Source organism: Ananas comosus, linkage group 1 (assembly GCF_001540865.1).
Source record: "Ananas comosus cultivar F153 linkage group 1, ASM154086v1, whole genome shotgun sequence".
Taxonomy (NCBI): Eukaryota; Viridiplantae; Streptophyta; class Magnoliopsida; order Poales; family Bromeliaceae; genus Ananas; species Ananas comosus.
Genome location: NC_033621.1, coordinates 4,855,893 through 4,874,798, shown reverse-complemented (window position 1 = coordinate 4,874,798; position 18,906 = coordinate 4,855,893). Strand labels below are relative to the sequence as shown.

General features: G+C 40.8%; 1 protein-coding gene and 1 long non-coding RNA gene across 4 annotated transcripts in view; one reads left to right on the top strand and one right to left on the bottom strand.

Moving 5' to 3' along the window:
- LOC109708815 (phosphatidylinositol 4-kinase alpha 1) overlaps positions 1-5,104 on the bottom strand; it is a 69,258-nt gene extending 64,154 nt beyond the window's left edge. For both annotated transcript variants that reach the window (XM_020230653.1, XM_020230660.1), the window contains exons 1-6: positions 3,999-5,104; positions 2,415-2,756; positions 2,165-2,326; positions 1,292-1,462; positions 1,029-1,187; positions 805-932 (exon numbers count right to left, since the gene is read on the bottom strand). In XM_020230653.1, coding sequence (XP_020086242.1) covers positions 805-932; positions 1,029-1,187; positions 1,292-1,462; positions 2,165-2,326; positions 2,415-2,756; positions 3,999-4,931 — 1,895 coding nt within the window. In that variant the 5' untranslated portion in view covers positions 4,932-5,104. The remainder of the gene's footprint in view (positions 1-804; positions 933-1,028; positions 1,188-1,291; positions 1,463-2,164; positions 2,327-2,414; positions 2,757-3,998) is intronic.
- LOC109710061 lies at positions 5,895-8,502 on the top strand. Of its 2 annotated transcripts, XR_002216279.1 has the most exons (3): positions 5,895-6,050; positions 6,861-6,935; positions 8,300-8,502. It is a non-coding gene; the product is annotated as an uncharacterized LOC109710061 (long non-coding RNA). The 2 variants fall into 2 exon arrangements; XR_002216277.1 differs by lacking the exon at positions 8,300-8,502 and having other exon boundaries at positions 6,861-7,204.

Below are 18,906 nucleotides of genomic sequence, written 5' to 3'. Positions count from 1 at the left end.
ATTTAGATTTTAAATTATTTTTTAATTAAAATATCAAATTTTAAATTTAGATTTTAAATTATTTTAAAATAAAATTTAATAAAAATATTAATTTATGCAAACATCAAAATAAATTTGCCAACCAGCTTTTTAAAATCACTTCAGAAAAATCACTTTTATCTAAACACCGCCAAACGCTCTACAGCTTTTAACCAAAATCACTTCTCCAAACCAAAATCACTTTTTCAGAAATCACTTTTTCAGAAGCTAGACCAAACAGGCCCTAAGACCGTTAGGTAATAAATGCATTACAGGAGATATTCTGCACATGATTCTCAAGCAGAAGTCTAAAAATTTGTAGAGTAGGATATCTCTTTAACTAAGACTTTGAAAAATGCAAGATGCTTAGTGCACCTAGATGGACAGGTAAAGACGATCAAAGAGAATTGCATCTTGTAACAAGTACTAAAGGAAATTCACCACACATTCAAACCAAACAATCCATAAAGGCACCTGCTGTGCACCATGTCAGCCTTGCACTGCACAATAATCTGCCCTCCATCTTATCTCACACATTTAAAGGATAATTTACACCCAGAGAATAGTGCAACTAACTGGTGGTAAAGATTGAGCTCTGAGATGAAATGGAGGCAGGTCGCTAGGCAAAGCAGAGCTCACGTGATGTACCGAGTGCAGGCAATAATCTCTCAACAAGGAATCCATGGCACAATATTGATAAAAGGCAGTAGGAAGCATCCAATTAGAAACAACGAGGTATCTAAGAAGCTAGCATACTCAAGATACATCAATTATACGGCATTATACCTTCCACTTTGGGATTCAGCAGCTAGTCCCACATCAGAGCACAAAGATAATAGCCGATGACGATAGTCAGACCTCAATTTCAGGCTTGTTAGATGAGAAGCTACCAGAAGAAATCCTGCAGGAAGAGTCTAGAATGTGGTTGTGACAGTTAGCTTTCAAAAGTATACCTAATGACAAGTCTTTAAACTAGACAATTTGAATCATCATAATGAACCAGAACAGACCTCAATCCGCTCGGTTGTGGCTTCTGGTGGAATTGTGTTGCTTTCGACCGCTCCTAAAGTTTTAACTTTATCTAAATAGCTTCTCGTCATAAGGACAACAGTCTCACGATAAGACTTCTCAAAACCTAAAGAAGCCACACGAGATACTGCATCTAGTAGCTGGAAAATTTGCAAAACAAATCAACACCTCCTAGTAATTGTTTTAGCTAAAATAAGTCAAAGCAATGCCAAAAAGATTTTGCAATAGGGTCAAGATTTCATACTCGGAGACGCAATAAACCTGGAGATGAAGCATCCCCCTCTTCCAAATTTTCAATGAACAGTGGCAAAATCATGTCAACAACTTCCCATTTATTAACAGAAACACACAGTTCAGCAAGAAGACGAATAAGATTCAGCTGGACAACAGGAGCTGCCTGTTTTTCTTTTCCTTCCTGGAATAGAGAATGAGGCACGTAGTTTCCCATCAATCAATGGCTAAGTAGTATATGTTAACAGCAAGCGAAAAAGTCTTTATTGTAACAGTTGCACCACATAGCATGTACCCAAAACCAATCTTATTGTGCCATGTAGGATGACAAAAAGTCTAATCAAGGTAATATGGTGATTTTTAGTGAAATGATGATTTTTAAAAAAAAATTATTGTACTGGTGTGCAATGTGGAAGTTTTTGATTGGATGTTACTATCCCCATGGGGAATAACCGTGACAGAGAAGACCTTTTCCCACTCAAACACTATGATGAGAAGTTATACTAATGAAAGCTTCACTATCAAATGGTACACAAAGTACACCACAAAGCCAAATAGCTGACAAAGCGAGTTCAATATCCATTATAGGAATGATGAAAAACACAAAAAATTCTCCGAAAGAAAACAAAGGGATGTTACAAAAAATTGCAATATGCAAAACCAACATCTGAAATCCAAAATCAACAACAAATATAAGAGACCAAGAGTTGCAAAGTTTATCTGGTATTGTGTTTGTATATCAGAGATATATGAGGTTCTAGCAAAATACATGCAAGCTTAGCAAGCAAGATTAGTTAGCTCTCTTGTTTTATCCATTTGTAATTCTTGAAGAAGAAGAAGAAGAAGAAGAAGACCTAGTTTATTGGAAATAGAGACAAACAGTAACCTGTTCTTCATAATCATTTCGTTCACGAATGCATGCAGCTAAACCCATGATAAAAGTGTCGACAAGAGCCCTATCCTTGCTCCAGCCAAACTCGATAATCTCGCAGCTTAACTTTGTAACAGCCTCGAACATTGCACCCGGATTATTCCCCGACATATCAGCCTGTCCAAAGCAAAATCAGATAAGAAAATACCCCTGCAGATTCCACCAACATCATCTCCCGTCCCAAAAGGAACAGGAATAATCTCACCTGAGCACATGTGGTTAGAACCAGTGGCTTCAAGGGAATAAGCAATACTCGCAACAGCTGGCCCCCACGAGAGACTGTTATTTCGCTTATTCCATTGAGCAATGTGCTGAATAGCTCCTCACAGATCTTCAATTTCCGCCAAGAGGATAGAATGCAGGCTTCTGCAGCATCTAGAAGCAGTGCGAGAGTTCGACGCAATGCATCCTTGGAAGACTTACCGTCTGTGTCCAAAGAAAGAAGACTCTTGATTTGCACCGTAGTTGCCGCTTGACAGCATGATACCTTCGTATTTATTCTAGCTTTTAGCTGCGCACCCTGATCTCTCCAATCACGCTTCCGAATCTAAAAAATGTAATACAAAATACAATAAGAAAAAAAAACATCATGTCTGTCCAATATAAATGGATCCTTGAACACTTGAGCAATTCAATGAGACTAGGCACGCTTAAGTTTAGGCGCGACAACTTCAGATGCAAAATAGAACCATAACAAGAGCACAGCATTACAGTTAGTGAGAGAAACCAAAATATCCGCGTTCCAAAGACATGAACATGCGACATGACAAGACTTGGACTCGGGAGCTTCAATGCTTGGGAACTCAACAAAAGGAGAACATGGAGACTGCTAGCTCATAAAATGTCTCTTTACATTTTCTCATTGAAAGAAAGTATCGTTCTTATATTAGAAAGCAACTAACCCCTAGAGTTCCTCCACTGTTCATGAGCATTCATGGTATCGCCGTTGGTGGTTATTTCTAAGAATTTACTGAGGCTAAGGCCAAGAAACTGCCCATTGTAGGAAAGAAGAGAATAAGCCCTATAATCGGCCGACCATCATACAAGGATTAAGGGAAAAGCCATCATAAAAAGAGATCTGTGAAATTATGGGAAGGATTAGATCATTAGAGGAAAAAAAAAACATTGAAATCTACATTTAGCATATCCATATAAGTTCAAAAGGTTGGCCAGACTCCAAGTCCCTGTTGGATGCAAAAAGAATATGGAATTTCTTTATGTATTCTAAGTTAGAACACGTGACTGAGATGCATCATAAAGAGTTGAGAATAAGAAATGTGTCCGACATGGACAAAGCAGCAGTTTTAAAGTGTTTGTGATCCCATGTTTCATAACCAAAAGTCAACACGACATGATATAAATAGATGATAAAGAAACATACGAAATGATATGAATAGACAATGAAGAAACAAGTTAACTTTTTTAAGATTTTGGCTCACTAAACATTTAGACACAATCTTCAAATTGCCACAATGGGCACGACTACTGAACACAAACAAAGCCTATGAACTTCAATCACTTGTGTCCCATTGAGTATTGAATTAAAAAGTTGTTTTCTTTCTTTCTATACAGAGATGAGTAAAGTAGTGTCATCTTGAGATCCTACATTGTCTCAAGCAGTAGAATGGAACAAACCAAACCATAATTACAGGAGCACATATTTTAAAGTGCAGCAATACAGAAAAGGGATAGAAAAGGGATAGAAGAAACATGGATATATATAGGACTTCATACGGTTTGTGAGATAACAACAATGATACGGAGAGCTAAGTAGAGCCAAGAGATCAACCTTGAGGAAAGCCGGCAAAGACTTGAGCTGTTTCGCGGCCAATTCCCTGATCCGCTCCAAATGCTCAGTCTTGATGCTGCTCCCCACCCGATCGAGAATCTGCCCGAACAACCTGAACGCCATCTCCTGCCTCTCCAGTCCCTCGATCGCCTCCTCCTCAAATGCCACCACTTCCTGCCGGACCACCGCCGGAGAACACTCTCCTGCCCCTTCCCCTCCAATTCCGCTTCCCTCGCCTGATCCAACACTGCTCCGCCGCCCATTGGCGCCTCCGCCGGCATCGCCCTTCGACAAGGACGACGCCTCGCTCGCCGCATCATCGGCAATTTCCCGGTGATGATCCTCTTCCTTGGCTTTGCCTTTGGATGGGGTGCTCTGCAACGATGAGGCGTTGTGATCGGAGGAGTAGAAGTAGGAGTAGGAGGAGAACTCGTCGAGGAGGCGGGCGGCGAGGCGGTCGGCATCAGCGGGGGCAACGGGGGGGCAGTTTTGGGCCACGGCGGAGAGGAAGGCGCGGGCGATGGCGGGGTCGGGGTCGGCGTCGGCGTCGGCGTCGAGGACGGAGAGGAGGGTGGAGGCGAAGAAGGAGGAGAGGGGGGAGGCGAGGTCGGGGGCGAGGGAGGCGAAGCGGAGGAGATCGGAGAGGAAGGGGCCGGGGGGGAAGGACTGGGGCCAGAAGGAGGGGCGGAGGGCGGAGGAGGGGAAGGAGCGGAGGAAGTCGAGGAGGGGGGCGGAAGAAGAAGAAGAAGAAGAGGGGGGGAGGGGGCGGAGGGAGAGGAGGCGGGCGAGGGCGAGGAGGGCGTGGAGTTGGGAGCGGGAGGCGCGGTGGGGGGATGGGGAAGGAGGGCAGCGGGAGCAGATCCAGGCGAGCTTGTCGGCCAGCAGGTCCGGGTTCTGCGCGACCAGGTCGCAGAGCTCCGTCAGGGCCTCCATCGGAAAGGGGAACGGAAGGCAGACGAGGAGAGATCACAGAAAATGTGGCGGCAGCACGGGCGGTTTCCTGTCAGGATCCGCTCATCGTCGGAGGAGGAAGATGGTGGTTCCCTCTCTCTCTCTCTCTCTCTCTCTCTCTCTCCTGTTTCTTTTTTTTCTATTTTTTCTCTCTCTCCCCCCTTTCCCCTCTCCCATTCGCCTCTTCTTTCTCTGTCGCCGGTATAAGCATCTCATTGGACCAGGTCCACCACGTCAGCAGTGAACCAGTCTTGTGATGTTGGCATTTGCAAAAGCTTTAATTTGACTTATTTGGCCTAGCTTTTCTAAAAATAATTTCTCAAAAATGATTTTGATTTCAAGAATTAATTTTTGTAAAAAATTATAAAATGTTTGACTAATTTTTCATAATTATAATTTTTCTAAATTAATTTTGTAAATTTGTTTGGCAAAATTTTTTTACTGTTTATGTAACACCCCAAAATTTGACTATAAATATTTAAAACGATTCCAAAATGATTTTGAGGGTTATAGCCAGTTTTATATGATTCGAACTCAATTGAGTCTAATCTGTTATTACACCGACAGTCACTTTGGGAAAACTTTTAACTAGGTTATCGACATCTGATTCAGGCGAAATTGGTCTCGTTGGAAAGATCATCGAGTTATCTTTCTAACGCAACCAGAACCACCTTAAACGGATATCGGACAAAAGATTTATTGCAATTTTTCTAATAGTCGTCGATACAGTCCTGAGCTGCGAGCTAGTTCGGAATTTCACCAATTGTTATGGGCAGTTTGGTAAAATTACTAATTAAAAATATAACTTATCAATTTAGCTGGTTAACTATTGGTCCAACCATAATTTTTTCCAAGAAAATATTGAGTAAAATTACAGAAACACCCTTAAGTGGGCCGGTTTGAATGGGAGAAGAGAAAAGCTCTTCTATTCCCATTCCCTTCTTCTTTTTCCCATTTTCCCATTCTCTTAATACCCTACTTCTCCTCTCTTCTACTTAGTAATGAGATGAAGGATTTTTCCTTCAAATTAAAGGGATTTAGGAAGAGAACCTTTGGAGAAGGAAACCTATTTTCAAGTTGAAACTCTAGCTAGAGAACAATGTAAGTAAATTTTCGGTTTTGTGCTTTGTGAGTATCAAAGAATGAATATTTTGAGTTGCATGTATGTTTTTCTATTCTCTTTGAAGGTCCCAAGCTATCCTTTATGGATTGGTTATAGTTTTTGAAGATTTTATGACACTATATTCAAATATTGAAGTCCTAAATTGGAGGTTTTTGCCCTATTACGAAATTTTCTTGTGATTTTAGGGTTGGGACCCTAAGAGCCCAAAATGAGATTTTGATCATTAACTTTTAGTTCTTTCTACTTGAATTTAGGGGCCAATACATTGTTATATGAATTGCTTTTCCTTTTAAGAGGTTTTGATGAGTTAGTTGCATGTTACGAGGCTCCAAAAATTGGGATTTTGATCAACTACGAGATTAAGCTTTTGTAGTTGATTTTAAGAGTTTAGAATCCTTAAATTGATGTGTCTATCATGTTCAAATATATTGGGCATGAATGTACGATTGAGCTAAGTTTGATCAAATTTAAATTTAGTTTGTTAATATTTCGATCAATTTATGCTATTCTCGGGTTGGATTATTCCGGCTAGTTTTCGGATGGTGTAAACATCTCGTTAAGGTGTCATTTGTTAAAATTAAGTACCCCAAACCCTTATATAGGGTTTGAATGAGTTATTTTAAGGTTTTTATCTATTTTTAAAGAGTTATGAGCTCCCGAAATAGGGACTTTTGTTCTAACCCGAGAATGTAGTATAATAGTCGAAGTGATGGACTTAAATAAGTCTAAATCATTTAAGATTACGAAAAATAAAAGATTAATGGAGATACTCATTATTTGTATGTTAGGTACTTCGGGCGCGCACGCCGGAGCTCCTACGGTCGAACCTGCCACATCCTAGATCGGTCTTTTCTTATTTTGAGGTGGAATCCTTATCTATAAATGATGAACCTTAGTGGTCCTCTTAGTATCATGCATGCATATATATATTGCTATCGAATGTTCGTAATTCTTGTTGCATGTTTAATTATTGTTCTAAGAGCTTATGCCATCGTTGTTTATTCTTTGGTTCACAATGCAATGGAAGTTGATCTTATACTCTAGCATATCTCTTATTATCACATTGTACTAGTAGAGGGTATGCATTTGTATTGGAAGGTAGCATAATCTTGATTATTTGTTAATTCCAAAATAGTGTTGGAAAAATTAGTTCTCTTTCGAAATCTTTAGTCAAAAATTTGTATAAACAATTTTGTTTGAAAACAACTTAGCCACTGTTTTTAGAAACGTTGAAATAAATAAATACTATAGAGAATAAAGGATTAGATGGAGCCTGTGAGTCGAGGCGTGCGATTGCACTGTCCTAGAAGCAAGATTGCCCCTCCACGTACGAGGCGCCGGCAATCACTCCTAGCGATACAACGACCTTCGTCCACCCCGTCGGCACGGCTTCAGGGTGGCGCAAGAACGAACCGTCACAGCTTTTCAGAGATCCAGCAAAACAGTGAAGAAGAAGAAGGAGAAGAGAGAAAAGGGGAGTAGCTCAGGCTAGGGTTTCTGTACATCACTACTATCCTAACCCAGCCACTCACCCTAGTAAAAGTAGAATATAAACCAGAGCAAGTGAGGGTCTCTTTCCAATGTGGGACTAAACACCACATGAAAAGAGACCAAAGCTTGGGCTCCCAGGCAAGGCCCATTGATAGTGGGCTGCCCACAAAGTCCAAAGGCCAAATTGAATTTTTAAAGCATATAAAGAAGTTTTAAATCACTTGTTTTAAATCAAAATACTGACAAATATAACATGATTGTTGGGACATTGGCCCTATTTGGATTTCGCCGCTATGCTTATGGTACTCCCTGGGCCATCTTGAATGGCTCCTTGTGATGTGGGAGTTTGAGTGAGAGAAGGCGTGAGTAGGTTACCGTAGTGGTCACTCCCCACGCGGTAAGCCCTTTTCTTCCCGGGTTGAGATTAGCTTTGCACCCAAGGTCAGGTGCCGCGCTTACACATTTACTCGATTGTAGGTCGAGTTGGATTTTTGTTGGGTCTTTTCTAGTTGATTATACTTATCCTATGATTTTACCATTTACTTATTGAGTATAGTTGCTATTGTTGATCATAATGGTAGATTCATACGTATGTTTAATAATCATTCATAATCATTGTTTATCTTTCCGTTGATCACATACTATTAGGTCCAGTAGGGCTTGTTGTTTCTAGATGAGCTTCCACTGGGAACTATTGTTAATAGTTCTCATTATGTGGATATTACTAATTTTTCAGGTATGGCCTTTGAGATGAGATCGGGCGAGACGACAACTATAGTTAGATAGTAGCATGTTGATTGTCTTCATTTTTGTATTATGTAGATCTTATCTTTGTATTTTGGACAATCATTTTGGATATGTATTAGGCCATATTAGAACTATGAATTGTACAAACTTGCTACTCGTTAAGTTGAGGCCATAACTATTTAGAAGTTTTATATATGCTTAATTGGAATGGTATTTTGGATAACCAATCGTTATTTTGGTAACTTTGGGATGTTTAAAATTTGTGAATTGTTTAATTTAAATTTATCATATTGTGGGGATGTTGATATTAACGCCAGACATACTTAAGTTTTCAATCTTACGTTATATGGCGGGTCTGCAGCTGTTTTATATTTGTGGTGCTCACCGCTACCGGGGTGCTGCAGTTTGTATAAATTAATTTTTTATTCAATTTTATTTGAAAATAATTTAAAATATAAATTTTAAATTTGAATTAAAATTAAAATTTTTAAATTTCAAAATTGTACAAAATTTAAAATTTGATATTTTAATTTAAAAAATAATTTGAAATTTAAAATTTAAAATTTAAATTTATATTTTAAAATCTAAATTTAAATTTTAAATTTCAAAGTTTAAATTTAAATTTTAAAATTTTAAATCCAAATTTAAATTTAAAATATAAAATTTAAAATACTTTTAAAATTTAAAATTTGAATATTCAAAATTAAATTTTAAAAATTTAAATTTAAATTTTAAAAATTTGAATTTATAATTTGAAGATTAAAACTTGTAATTATAAATTTTAAATTTAAATTTTAAAATATAAAATATCAAATTTTTTATTTTATCTTAAATTATAAATTTTAAATTTAAAAATCTAAAAATTGAGATTTAAAATATAAAATTAAAATTTAAAATTTAAAGTTTAAAATCTAAATTTTAAATTTTAGATTTGAAAAGTTGAAGTTTAAAAATTTAAATATGAATTTAAAATTTAAAAATTAGAATTAAATTTAAATTTAAACATTAAATCTAAAATTAAAATAAAATTTTGAAGTTTGAGTCTAAATTCAGAAACAGATTTCAAGAAACAGATTTTTTCTACTTCTGATTCTGGGAACATCAAAATCATTTTTTTGATTTTGAAAAGCAGAATCAGAATTTTCAACTCCTCAAACACTATACTAAGCTCAGAAGTGATCTAAGCCCAAAATCACTTCTAAAAAGGAAGGCCAAGCAGGCCATTTGGCTTCCGTTGAGGGGTGATTTCTGCTAAATTTATTTTAATTTGAATAATTAGTTTTAACTAAAAATATATATAAAATAGTTGGCTGAATATAATAGAAAAATAATTTTTCTGAAATTATTTTATAAAACTACTTGACAAAATTTGTATAATTTGCAAATAATATTTTTACTAAAATTTTTTTAAAATTTTAAATTTAATTTCAAAATTTTAGATTTTAAATTAAAATTTAACTAAAAATTTATATTTTTATATTTTATTTTTATTTTAGATAATTTAAAATTTCATATTTAATATTTATAATTTTTGTTTTAAAATTTTATATTTTATATTTAAAGTTTATGTCACACTCCGGATTACCACGTTTTTCTGGGCACGCAAACAAACCCGCCGTATACAGAGGAAATTTCTGTATATATGAAACGATAGATGTACTTGTAATCACAACATAACTACAACCAGTAGTATAGAGCTGCTAAACTGAAAATAAACATATTTATAAATCTCGAGGGATTTTTGTACATAGAAAATGTCCACAACACAACTCGCTCCAGCGAGTACCCGACAACATAACCATACGTACAAAAAAGTCCCAAAACTACCTATGGAAGGTACTCCTCTAGCACGGCAACAAAGCTGGTAGGGATCTAACTCGCGACTCCCTTACCACGGTCAGAATCAGCGGCAGCAGCAACCACAGACGAAGGCTCTGTAAAAAGGGGTCAACAACTGGGTGTGAGAACTACTGCAAAATAGAGTAGTCCTCAGTGGGTACCGTCACCGACCTCAACAGCTCACCTACTAAGTCTACAGAAAGTGCGTAAGAGATAGTAAGGAAAGTTGGAACGAACTCTACAGCTACATCCTACTATACTATCGCTAACCACTACAAGCTATCTGTAGATGTAAAAATGCATCCTCTGACCCAATCTCACTAGGGACTACGATACAACTATCCCGCCTATCGAAGCTACATAGTACACCACCCCGTGGGCTACCAGTGGAGAGCAGAGTCTAAATAGGACAACTACGACATCAACGCAAAGCAAAGTAGCCAGACTCCGGAGTGACACTCGTGGGCGTGACCCAACCGAATTTGAAAGCATGTCTCCGCCAAGCTCAATAAGACTCTTACAGGCTGTAGTCAATGCAAAAAGGGTCTAACTGGTCTAACAACCAAAACTCACGTGTCCTTGGCACAATCTGATACAGATACAAAATCTGGGTCCATCGTCAACCACAATGGCACCCGACAGTACAGAACAGTCTATACACAACTGTAAAACCAACTCGGCATCCCGGCACGAGTGTTACCTCAACCTACACTAATCTGGTATCCACCGCATATTAACAACAGCAATACAAAAGAACCACAGCTCCTAAAGCTAAATCTGGTAATTTTTCAGAAACTGACAGTGTAGGGTTCAATAGTTTTCTCCTAAGTCAATTCCAAGTCCAACATGTAAAAAGAATCTAGAATTTAAAGCTCCAACTCAGATTTCATAAAAACTATGCAAATCGGTGAATTGAGCTACTAACATGATACGACACATGAAATACACATGCTGACAAAAACTCGACTTAGGAGAAAATCCGACGATTTCGGTAAACTTCAACCCACCTCAAAAAACTCGTCCAACAATGGCGAGAAATCGAAAGAAGGGAATCCACGCGCTTGCCCGGCCTCCAACAGCGCAATATTGACACACATACGTTGAACTGCCCTCCGGATCGACGTCGAAAACCACCCGAGCTCGAGCCGCGACCTCCACCACGAGCGACGTCCAAAGCTAGAGAGAGAAAGGGAGTAGCAACAAAAACCTCCCCTCAGAGCTCTCTACAGGTATATAAAGGCTGAGGAAATATAAGGTTGAACGACACATCAAAAGGACCAAACTGTCCCTCACCAACTCAAAAGTCCAGCTGGAGTACCGGTACTCAGCTTGAATACCGGTACTCGGGTCCTCAGCCGCAGCCTCGCACACTGGGTACCGGTACCAGCCCGATGCAGTACCGGTACCCAGGCTCGATACCGGTACTCGATAGGTCGGTACCGGCCGGTACTCAGCATCACCTCACGCAAACCCGAGAGCATCCTGTTCTGTAATTCGCTACTTCTATCTGGTACCGGTACTCACCACTGAAATTCTACACTTTGCGGATTTCAATATCATAACTCCACTATCGCCTGACGTTGAGTCCGTTTTGCGTCTATTTCGCGCCAAAACGACTTCGACTTGTCCCGACACTCTCCAGATATGTCGACAAGCCTCAGATGCTGAAATCTCACAGGCAACCAAACACCAGGGACACTACAGTTTAATGTTCAAATTTAAAATTTTTTTGACATCATCATATTTTTTATTTTTTTTAAAATTAGTTTTATAATTGGATATATTAGTTAGAAGTTTACTTTTGTTATATTCGTTGAAGTGACTTGCAATATATTCCTGCAGAATATATTTTTAAAAAAATCACAAAATTAAAAAATTATTTCATAGTTATTTTTTATTGTTAAGTAAATATTTTGAGCGTAAGGTTGTAGCCGTAATCCATTCCTACACTCTTAAATATAAAACATAAAACATTTATTTTAAAAAATAAAAAATAACAACAATCTATACCTCTATATACCTATACATTATTCCTTATAGCTTTGCCACATGGCAATTCCTTCTCCACCTTTACTTTCTCCCCACTTTTCATTCCTTGGTGCTTCGCCTTTCCATCTCCCATCTCCACTTGATATTTCGTCTTCTGAATTACTCACTTTCTAATTAATGCATTCATATGGTCTATTATTATCTGAACAAATCACTTTCACAAGAAATAATGAGTAAAATAAGATCTCTTCATACTCTTTTTTCTCATACTATTTATATTTACTAATATCTCATTGCAACTTAAAAATTTTAAAATTGTTATTTTATCAATCTTTTGTCTTTTTTATAGTATTAGCCCGCCGTAATATGCGGGTAACTTCACTAGTATTACATGAATACTATTCTAGAAAAATATTTTGGAATCAACTGACCTGTGCCCAATTTACTATTGACTATCTATAATATACCATCTTACAATAATTTTATAGCAATCTATTAAACTATATGAATTCCTAATATTTTTGCCACGTGGTAAGTTTTCTTTCAACCTTACTAACCCCTTCTTTAAACTGACCTTTGCTCTTGATTTTTCTCCTCCCCTCCTCTCGATTCAATGACCTGTAATCAATGTGTTCTTTAATTTATACGTTTTTTATTTTCTCTTCAATATTGGTCCTTTTTTCTCCCTCAAACCTCTTCTCAACGCCCAACCCTTCACCTTCACCAATAAGTCGCTTTGTAACTCTAATCCACTCCCCACCTCCATTAACCCCCCTGCCCACTCTCTTTTACATGGCCTGTTTTTTTTCATGCAAAAAAGAACATCATCATCTAATCTCCCACCCGACACTTATCCCCCTCTCTCTCATTGTGTTAACAAAGATGATGAGGACGATGAAGAAGAAGAAGAAAAGGATGGGAAGAACGTTGTCTCCTTCAAAAAGTATCGTCCCGCGAAGCTGAGCTGCGGCCCATGTAAGTGCCCGCTAGGCTGAACTGCATCGGGGCCCCTGCTTGCCATGAATCGTCGCTGTCTCGACTGCCTCCTCATGCGGCTCGAGGGTGCCCTGTAAGGAGGGGCCCCTGAGATTTTTACTGTACTACTAAACTCTCCGTTGACGATGTTTATGTGTGTAATTTAATTACATAAGCACTCGTCAAGTTTCAGGAGAAAATGAGCTAAAATGGAGAAGTTACGCGATTATTAGTTTTCACTTAAAGTGAATAGTAACTCCGGTTTTCCGGAGAAGCCACGGAGTAGAGTTGGCTTTCGGCGCGTATCGGACTCCGAACATAGGACTCCAATAGCTCGTTTCGAACGGTTCAGCTATTCTGGAACCAATGGCACTGACGGATTTCGGATCCGATGCACGGTTTTCGAGAAAAAGGAGTTTTAACAAAAAGAGGGTTTTCGCTCTTTGCTATTCGTGCATTTTAAAACTCCTCGTGCTCTGGCTTGTGACCTGGGGATAGGTGAGAGTTGTTTCTGGTACCTATTGGTGGTAGGGAATTCAAATTTAAATTTGAATTAAAGATTTTAGGGTTTATGCTTTGGTATATGTGCGATATACGGATTAATTAGAGAGCGGATGTATTCCGTCGCGAATCCGTGACCAAATCGGACGAATCAACATTGTAGTTTTGATGCCCCCGACGTGCTGAACGCAATGGTGCTGTCGGATCGAAAATCCGACAGACGGATCTCCGGGAATTACGAGATTTTCGCTGAGGGGTCAAGGTGGCAAAACGGATAAATCGCGAAGAGACCCTATATTTTATGTGCCGAATTGCGTGAGATCGGACATGGAGGTGCGTATGTGTAAAATACGCATGCTGTGAGGGACTTGACTGAGAATATTATCCCTGGGAGGACTATCTTGCAAATGTGCATATGTAAATAGTAGTTGCACTAGGGTTTCGTGAGAAAACCCTAGCTTTTGGCCTTCTCCTCAGCCGAACCGAGCCCTAGCCGCCCCACCTTCTCCCTGCCCAACTCGTGCGCACGCCCCGGCCGCCGGCGAGCTGCCCCGGCCGCCGGAAAAGCCACCCCGACCTCTTCTCTTGCTCTCTCGGCCACCCTCTCCTCCGACTTCGCCGAAGTTGCGAAGGAAGCTTCTTTCACCCGAGCTTCACCATCCCCTGGCCGAGACCCATCTCCGGCATCTTCCCCGCCGACTCCGGCCATCCCCGTGCCCTGCCGGAGCCCCGCGAGTCCCCTGCGGCCATCTGCGGTCAGCCCAGGCCGAGCTTGGGTGACCTCGGTCTAGGCGCGCCACCGTCGCTCCCCATCGGCCGCGCCGCCTTCCGGTGACCCCCGGCAACCTCCCGCTTGCCGTCCCGCCGTCCCTGCACGCTGCCGGCCGCCGCTGGAACCTCCTGCGGCCGCCCAGACCCGTGCGGGCCGAGGTCGGGCCCGCTCGGCTCCCAAGCACCGCCACTGCCCACCGAGGGGTGCACCACCTTCCCCTCGGTCTCCGGCACCGGATCCTCGCCGCCCCGACCTCCTCCGGCCGCCGCCGCGCCGCCGGGAAGCTCGAACCCGAGAGGAACTCGGCGGCTTTGAGCTGCGCCGCCGCGCCACCGGCCACCTCCCGCCGCCGGCCAGCAGGTGCCCCGAACCCCACCGACCGGCCGCACCCTTCCCTGGCCGGGCCGCCCGCCTCCCGGTCGCCGGCGACCAACCCTAGCCCTCCTCGGATCCGGTAAGGCCGTTTTGTGTTCCAGCACAGTAGTTTAGCTTTCCGGCCACCCTTCCGGTGATCCAATGACTCCCCGACACCCCGGGAAGTGAGCACGATGATCTAGGGTTCGTGCTGAACATCGTGCTCACCTCCGACAGCGGCAATGATGCCCTGGTTAGCGAGTTAATCGCAATCTTTGCGCTGTGCGCGCAGTCTCGCAGAGTTTCGCATTGCTCGTGCGCTTCCCTCTGTGGCCGGAATTGCTCCGAAAGGTGAGCACGGTTTCCGGCACGCCGAGACCTGTCAGCGGGTGTCTCGGCTTCGCTGTTTCACTTCTGGTTTGTGCAGACGGACTATAAAAGCGCCGAAATCACATGAAATAATGCGATTTCGGGTATTCGGACGGGCTTTTATGCAACTTTATTCGTCGTGGCTACTGTTGGCAGCAAGTTAGGGCTGAGGATAACCTCTGGACTGATCGTCCAAGGCCCCAAGCCTTTGCAAGTGTCGGAAAGAGATTTTCGGCGCGTTTCTCGGCGAAATCCGCCGACGGAACGCGGGATCGGTTCGGATTCTTTCCGACAGTGCTTCGTGATGAATTGTGTAGTCGTTGAGCCTTGTTGGCTGGTCACTCGCATCATTTTGAGGGTTCGGAAATGACAGGTGAGCGACCGTAGGTTCCGGTGTCGAATTAGACACTTCCGGGAACCCGGATCAAAACGATTATCCGACGATAATTGTTTCGACGTAAGGAGTGGTGTTTGCTGCCATGATACACAATTTTTACGTTTAGTGGCAGCGGATGACTCGTAGCACGAGTCGGTACGTTCCGGGATAGTTCGTGGGTCCCGACGGAGTCCCGGTGCGATTTCGGGACTTCTGGTTTGTTCGGTAATCGGTTTTGGGAAACCGATTCTCGTGGGTTTATTTGTGGGGTTACGCTTTTAGGGTTTCTTAGTTGTGGGTTAGACACTAACCCGGTGGACCTTCCTTAGGTCCGGTTGACGTTCTTTTGCAGTCATGAGACAGGCGCGACAGTTGTACAGGTGGGTACTTCGATCCGACGTTGGTACAGTGGTGCACGCTCGGTGATGGTTTCTTACCCTTGCTCTTTTGTTATTATCCATGCTTATATTATATGTTGAGCTTTGCACCTCTATTGTTTACATTACACCCACGTTGTTTGATTACACTCTACCCAGATGTTTCCATGCTTAGTATCATGTGTAGGAGTATAGTCTATCTGTTTGTGATACCATGTTTCCTTGTTGCTCTACTTAGCTATTTTGCATACCCTGTTTCATATTTATAGTACAGCGATTCCGTGATTATCTGTGAGATTAGCGATCTAGTCGTCGATTCTAGTATTCAGTATTTGTGACCTATTGGTGAGTTTCTCGACCTTTGTGTCTGATGACCGTTGAGATCGGTTACCTCGAGGGGGTGGGATTGTCGGTTAGTTATACCGACGGATGAATTATACTTTACTCATATCCTGTACTGTGACATGATTGGTCGAGTTTCATATCCTATACTTGTGACATGATTGGTCGAGTTTCATATCCTATACTTGTGACATGATTGGTCGAAGTTCATATCCTGTACTTGTGACATGATTGGTCGAGTTTCATATCCTGAACTTGTGACGTGATTGATTGAAATTTCATATCCTCTAGTTGATCTGAGTGGTCATCATTGTGGTTCATTGAGCAGTATTTGCATATGTTTGAGAGGATGTCCATATTGTCCCATCCTAGTTTGACCTGAGTGGTCGGTTTTTTGTGCTTCTTAACAGTTGCACGACCTATGCGGTCGATGGGCCCTGGGGGCAGGATTGCGGCTGGTTTGCCGACGGTTGATCATTGAGCATATTGCATTTGATCGCCTGATACTCGTCGCATTTCAACGAACACTGGCGGTCTGATCCACCGCAAGGAGTGTTCTTTTCCGGAAAGTGGTTGAATGTGGACAAACCCGTGAGCCCTAGAGGGGGTAATATGCACTGGAGAAGTAGTGGGCACTGGCTTGAGGTCTGCGGTGCTGACCAGAGAGCATTGGTTTCAGATTGGGTACTTTGGACTCTTGACCGGTTGACGCATATGTCTATAGTAGCGTCGTCTGCATGCATATTTACAGTCGTACTTTATAGTTGTCTTGCTACTAATAGTAGATATTCTTGTTATGCTTTCGGTTCCAGTTACAGTAAGCGGTAGCGTTATTTAGTCTAGTTCTTACTTTCTTTCAGTTTATCACTACTGTATTCGGTATATCTGCTCTAAATCTTATTATTGTTGCTACTATATTCCACTGACCTTTGTTGTTATTTAGCTCTTCCTGATCCGGTGAGTACTCCTCGCCTTCAATCGGCTTGCGGTACCCAGACTGGGAAGGGAAGACAATTTACATGGTTCTCACCTCCCCACCATTTTCTCAGGTATCGGCGGCGATAATAGTGGGACCCAGATGTGAGGTACGTGTGTAGCGGTCGATAGAGCTCCGACCCAGGTTATTCTCGATTTAGTTACTTACCCTTATTATTCATCTGTTGATTTATAGTTTAGTCGGTTTTACATGGTTCAGTTGTGTTATTATCTGATAAATCTGAGTTCTTCAAAAGTTTTGGTTTTCATGAATGTAATAAACTGGTTTGTGAATTTTGTAAAATAAAAGGTTTTCTACCCCTCGTGGTAGCGTTTTAAAAAGATAAAAGTTCCTGTGTCGGGAACAGTTTTCAAAAGATTTTCTGTGGATTTTGCATCTTAGTATTTCAAAATCGGTTTCTATGGTTGGAAACATTTTAACTGATAGATGTGGATTGATGTTTAAATATCAAATGTATAAATATGAATCTGTGGTGAATGGTGTATGAATATATATCTGTTGGTCATTTGTATGTTCATTTGTTGTGGTTGTGCCTGGGTGACTTCTTGTACTTGTGCGACGCCGTGCAAATACAGGGGAGACTCTGTCCGTGTGAACAGTGGATTCCCTGTGCTTGTGGCGGATCTGGCATACTCTGGGGTCAGGTTTTCAAAAAAAAAAAAATTTAGATGCTTTTCCGCTTTGTTTTAAACTGAAAAGGGACCCCGGGGCGTGACATGCCCACAACTAGGCCGACGTAAGTGGCGCCCTGACCTCCTCTTCAAGGGGACGCTGTGCGAGAACTCGCTTCTCGAGGATTACAGGAACTTGTTGGTAAATCCAAATTGTTTGAGAATTAGGATTTCTGTGGTTGATGTGATGACAAGACTGTGTCGGTTTAGATATCGCAATTTGGTGATGCAGATGAGGTATTTGTTCATAGGTCGCAATGGAAATCCAGAAAGTGACTCGGCGCGAGGAGCAACTGCCAGCTGAAGATTAAGAAGATGTATGAGGTTTGAATGAGCAAGCTCGCGTGGCTGAAGAAGTGCTTCAAAAAAGTATTCGTTTGTTTTTAATTGATGTTTTTGTTTTATTTTCATCCTATGACCATTTTTTTGAGTAGGCACTGTTGTGGGCAAAGTTCCTTCTATAGATTAAGAAGTATGATGTGGAGACTGAAGCCTGAGATTCCACCCATATTTTCTTAAGCCAGATACGTTAACTTATTATTTTATGTGTTTTATATCCTTAATATGTTTTGATGCTTGGATAGAGATGCTTAATTCAGCTGGAGCTAGCTCTTTTTTATCTTTCACAACGGAATGTTCAAAAGGCACATAATACGATAAAATTGTATGTCTCTTATGTATTTCGATAATTTAAAAAAAATTATGGAAAAACTTCAACTATCACCCCTGTGATTTCACACTTTCTCACTTTAGTAGCCTATGGTTTAAAGTGTATCAATTTAGTATCTTGTGATTTTATTTTTATATTTTTATTATCGATTCAACTAATTTTTTTTGTTAAATCAGTGACAAAGTTAAAACTAAAGGGTACTAAAGTAAATATTCGATAAACGTAGGTGAAGTATCGAAAGTTTTTTTTTGTATATAATTTAACAAAATATTAACGGAGAAACTGACGAAAAGATAAAAATGGAACTATATGACACTAACTTTATACACTTTAAATCACAAGGTACTAAAGTGAAAAAGTGTGA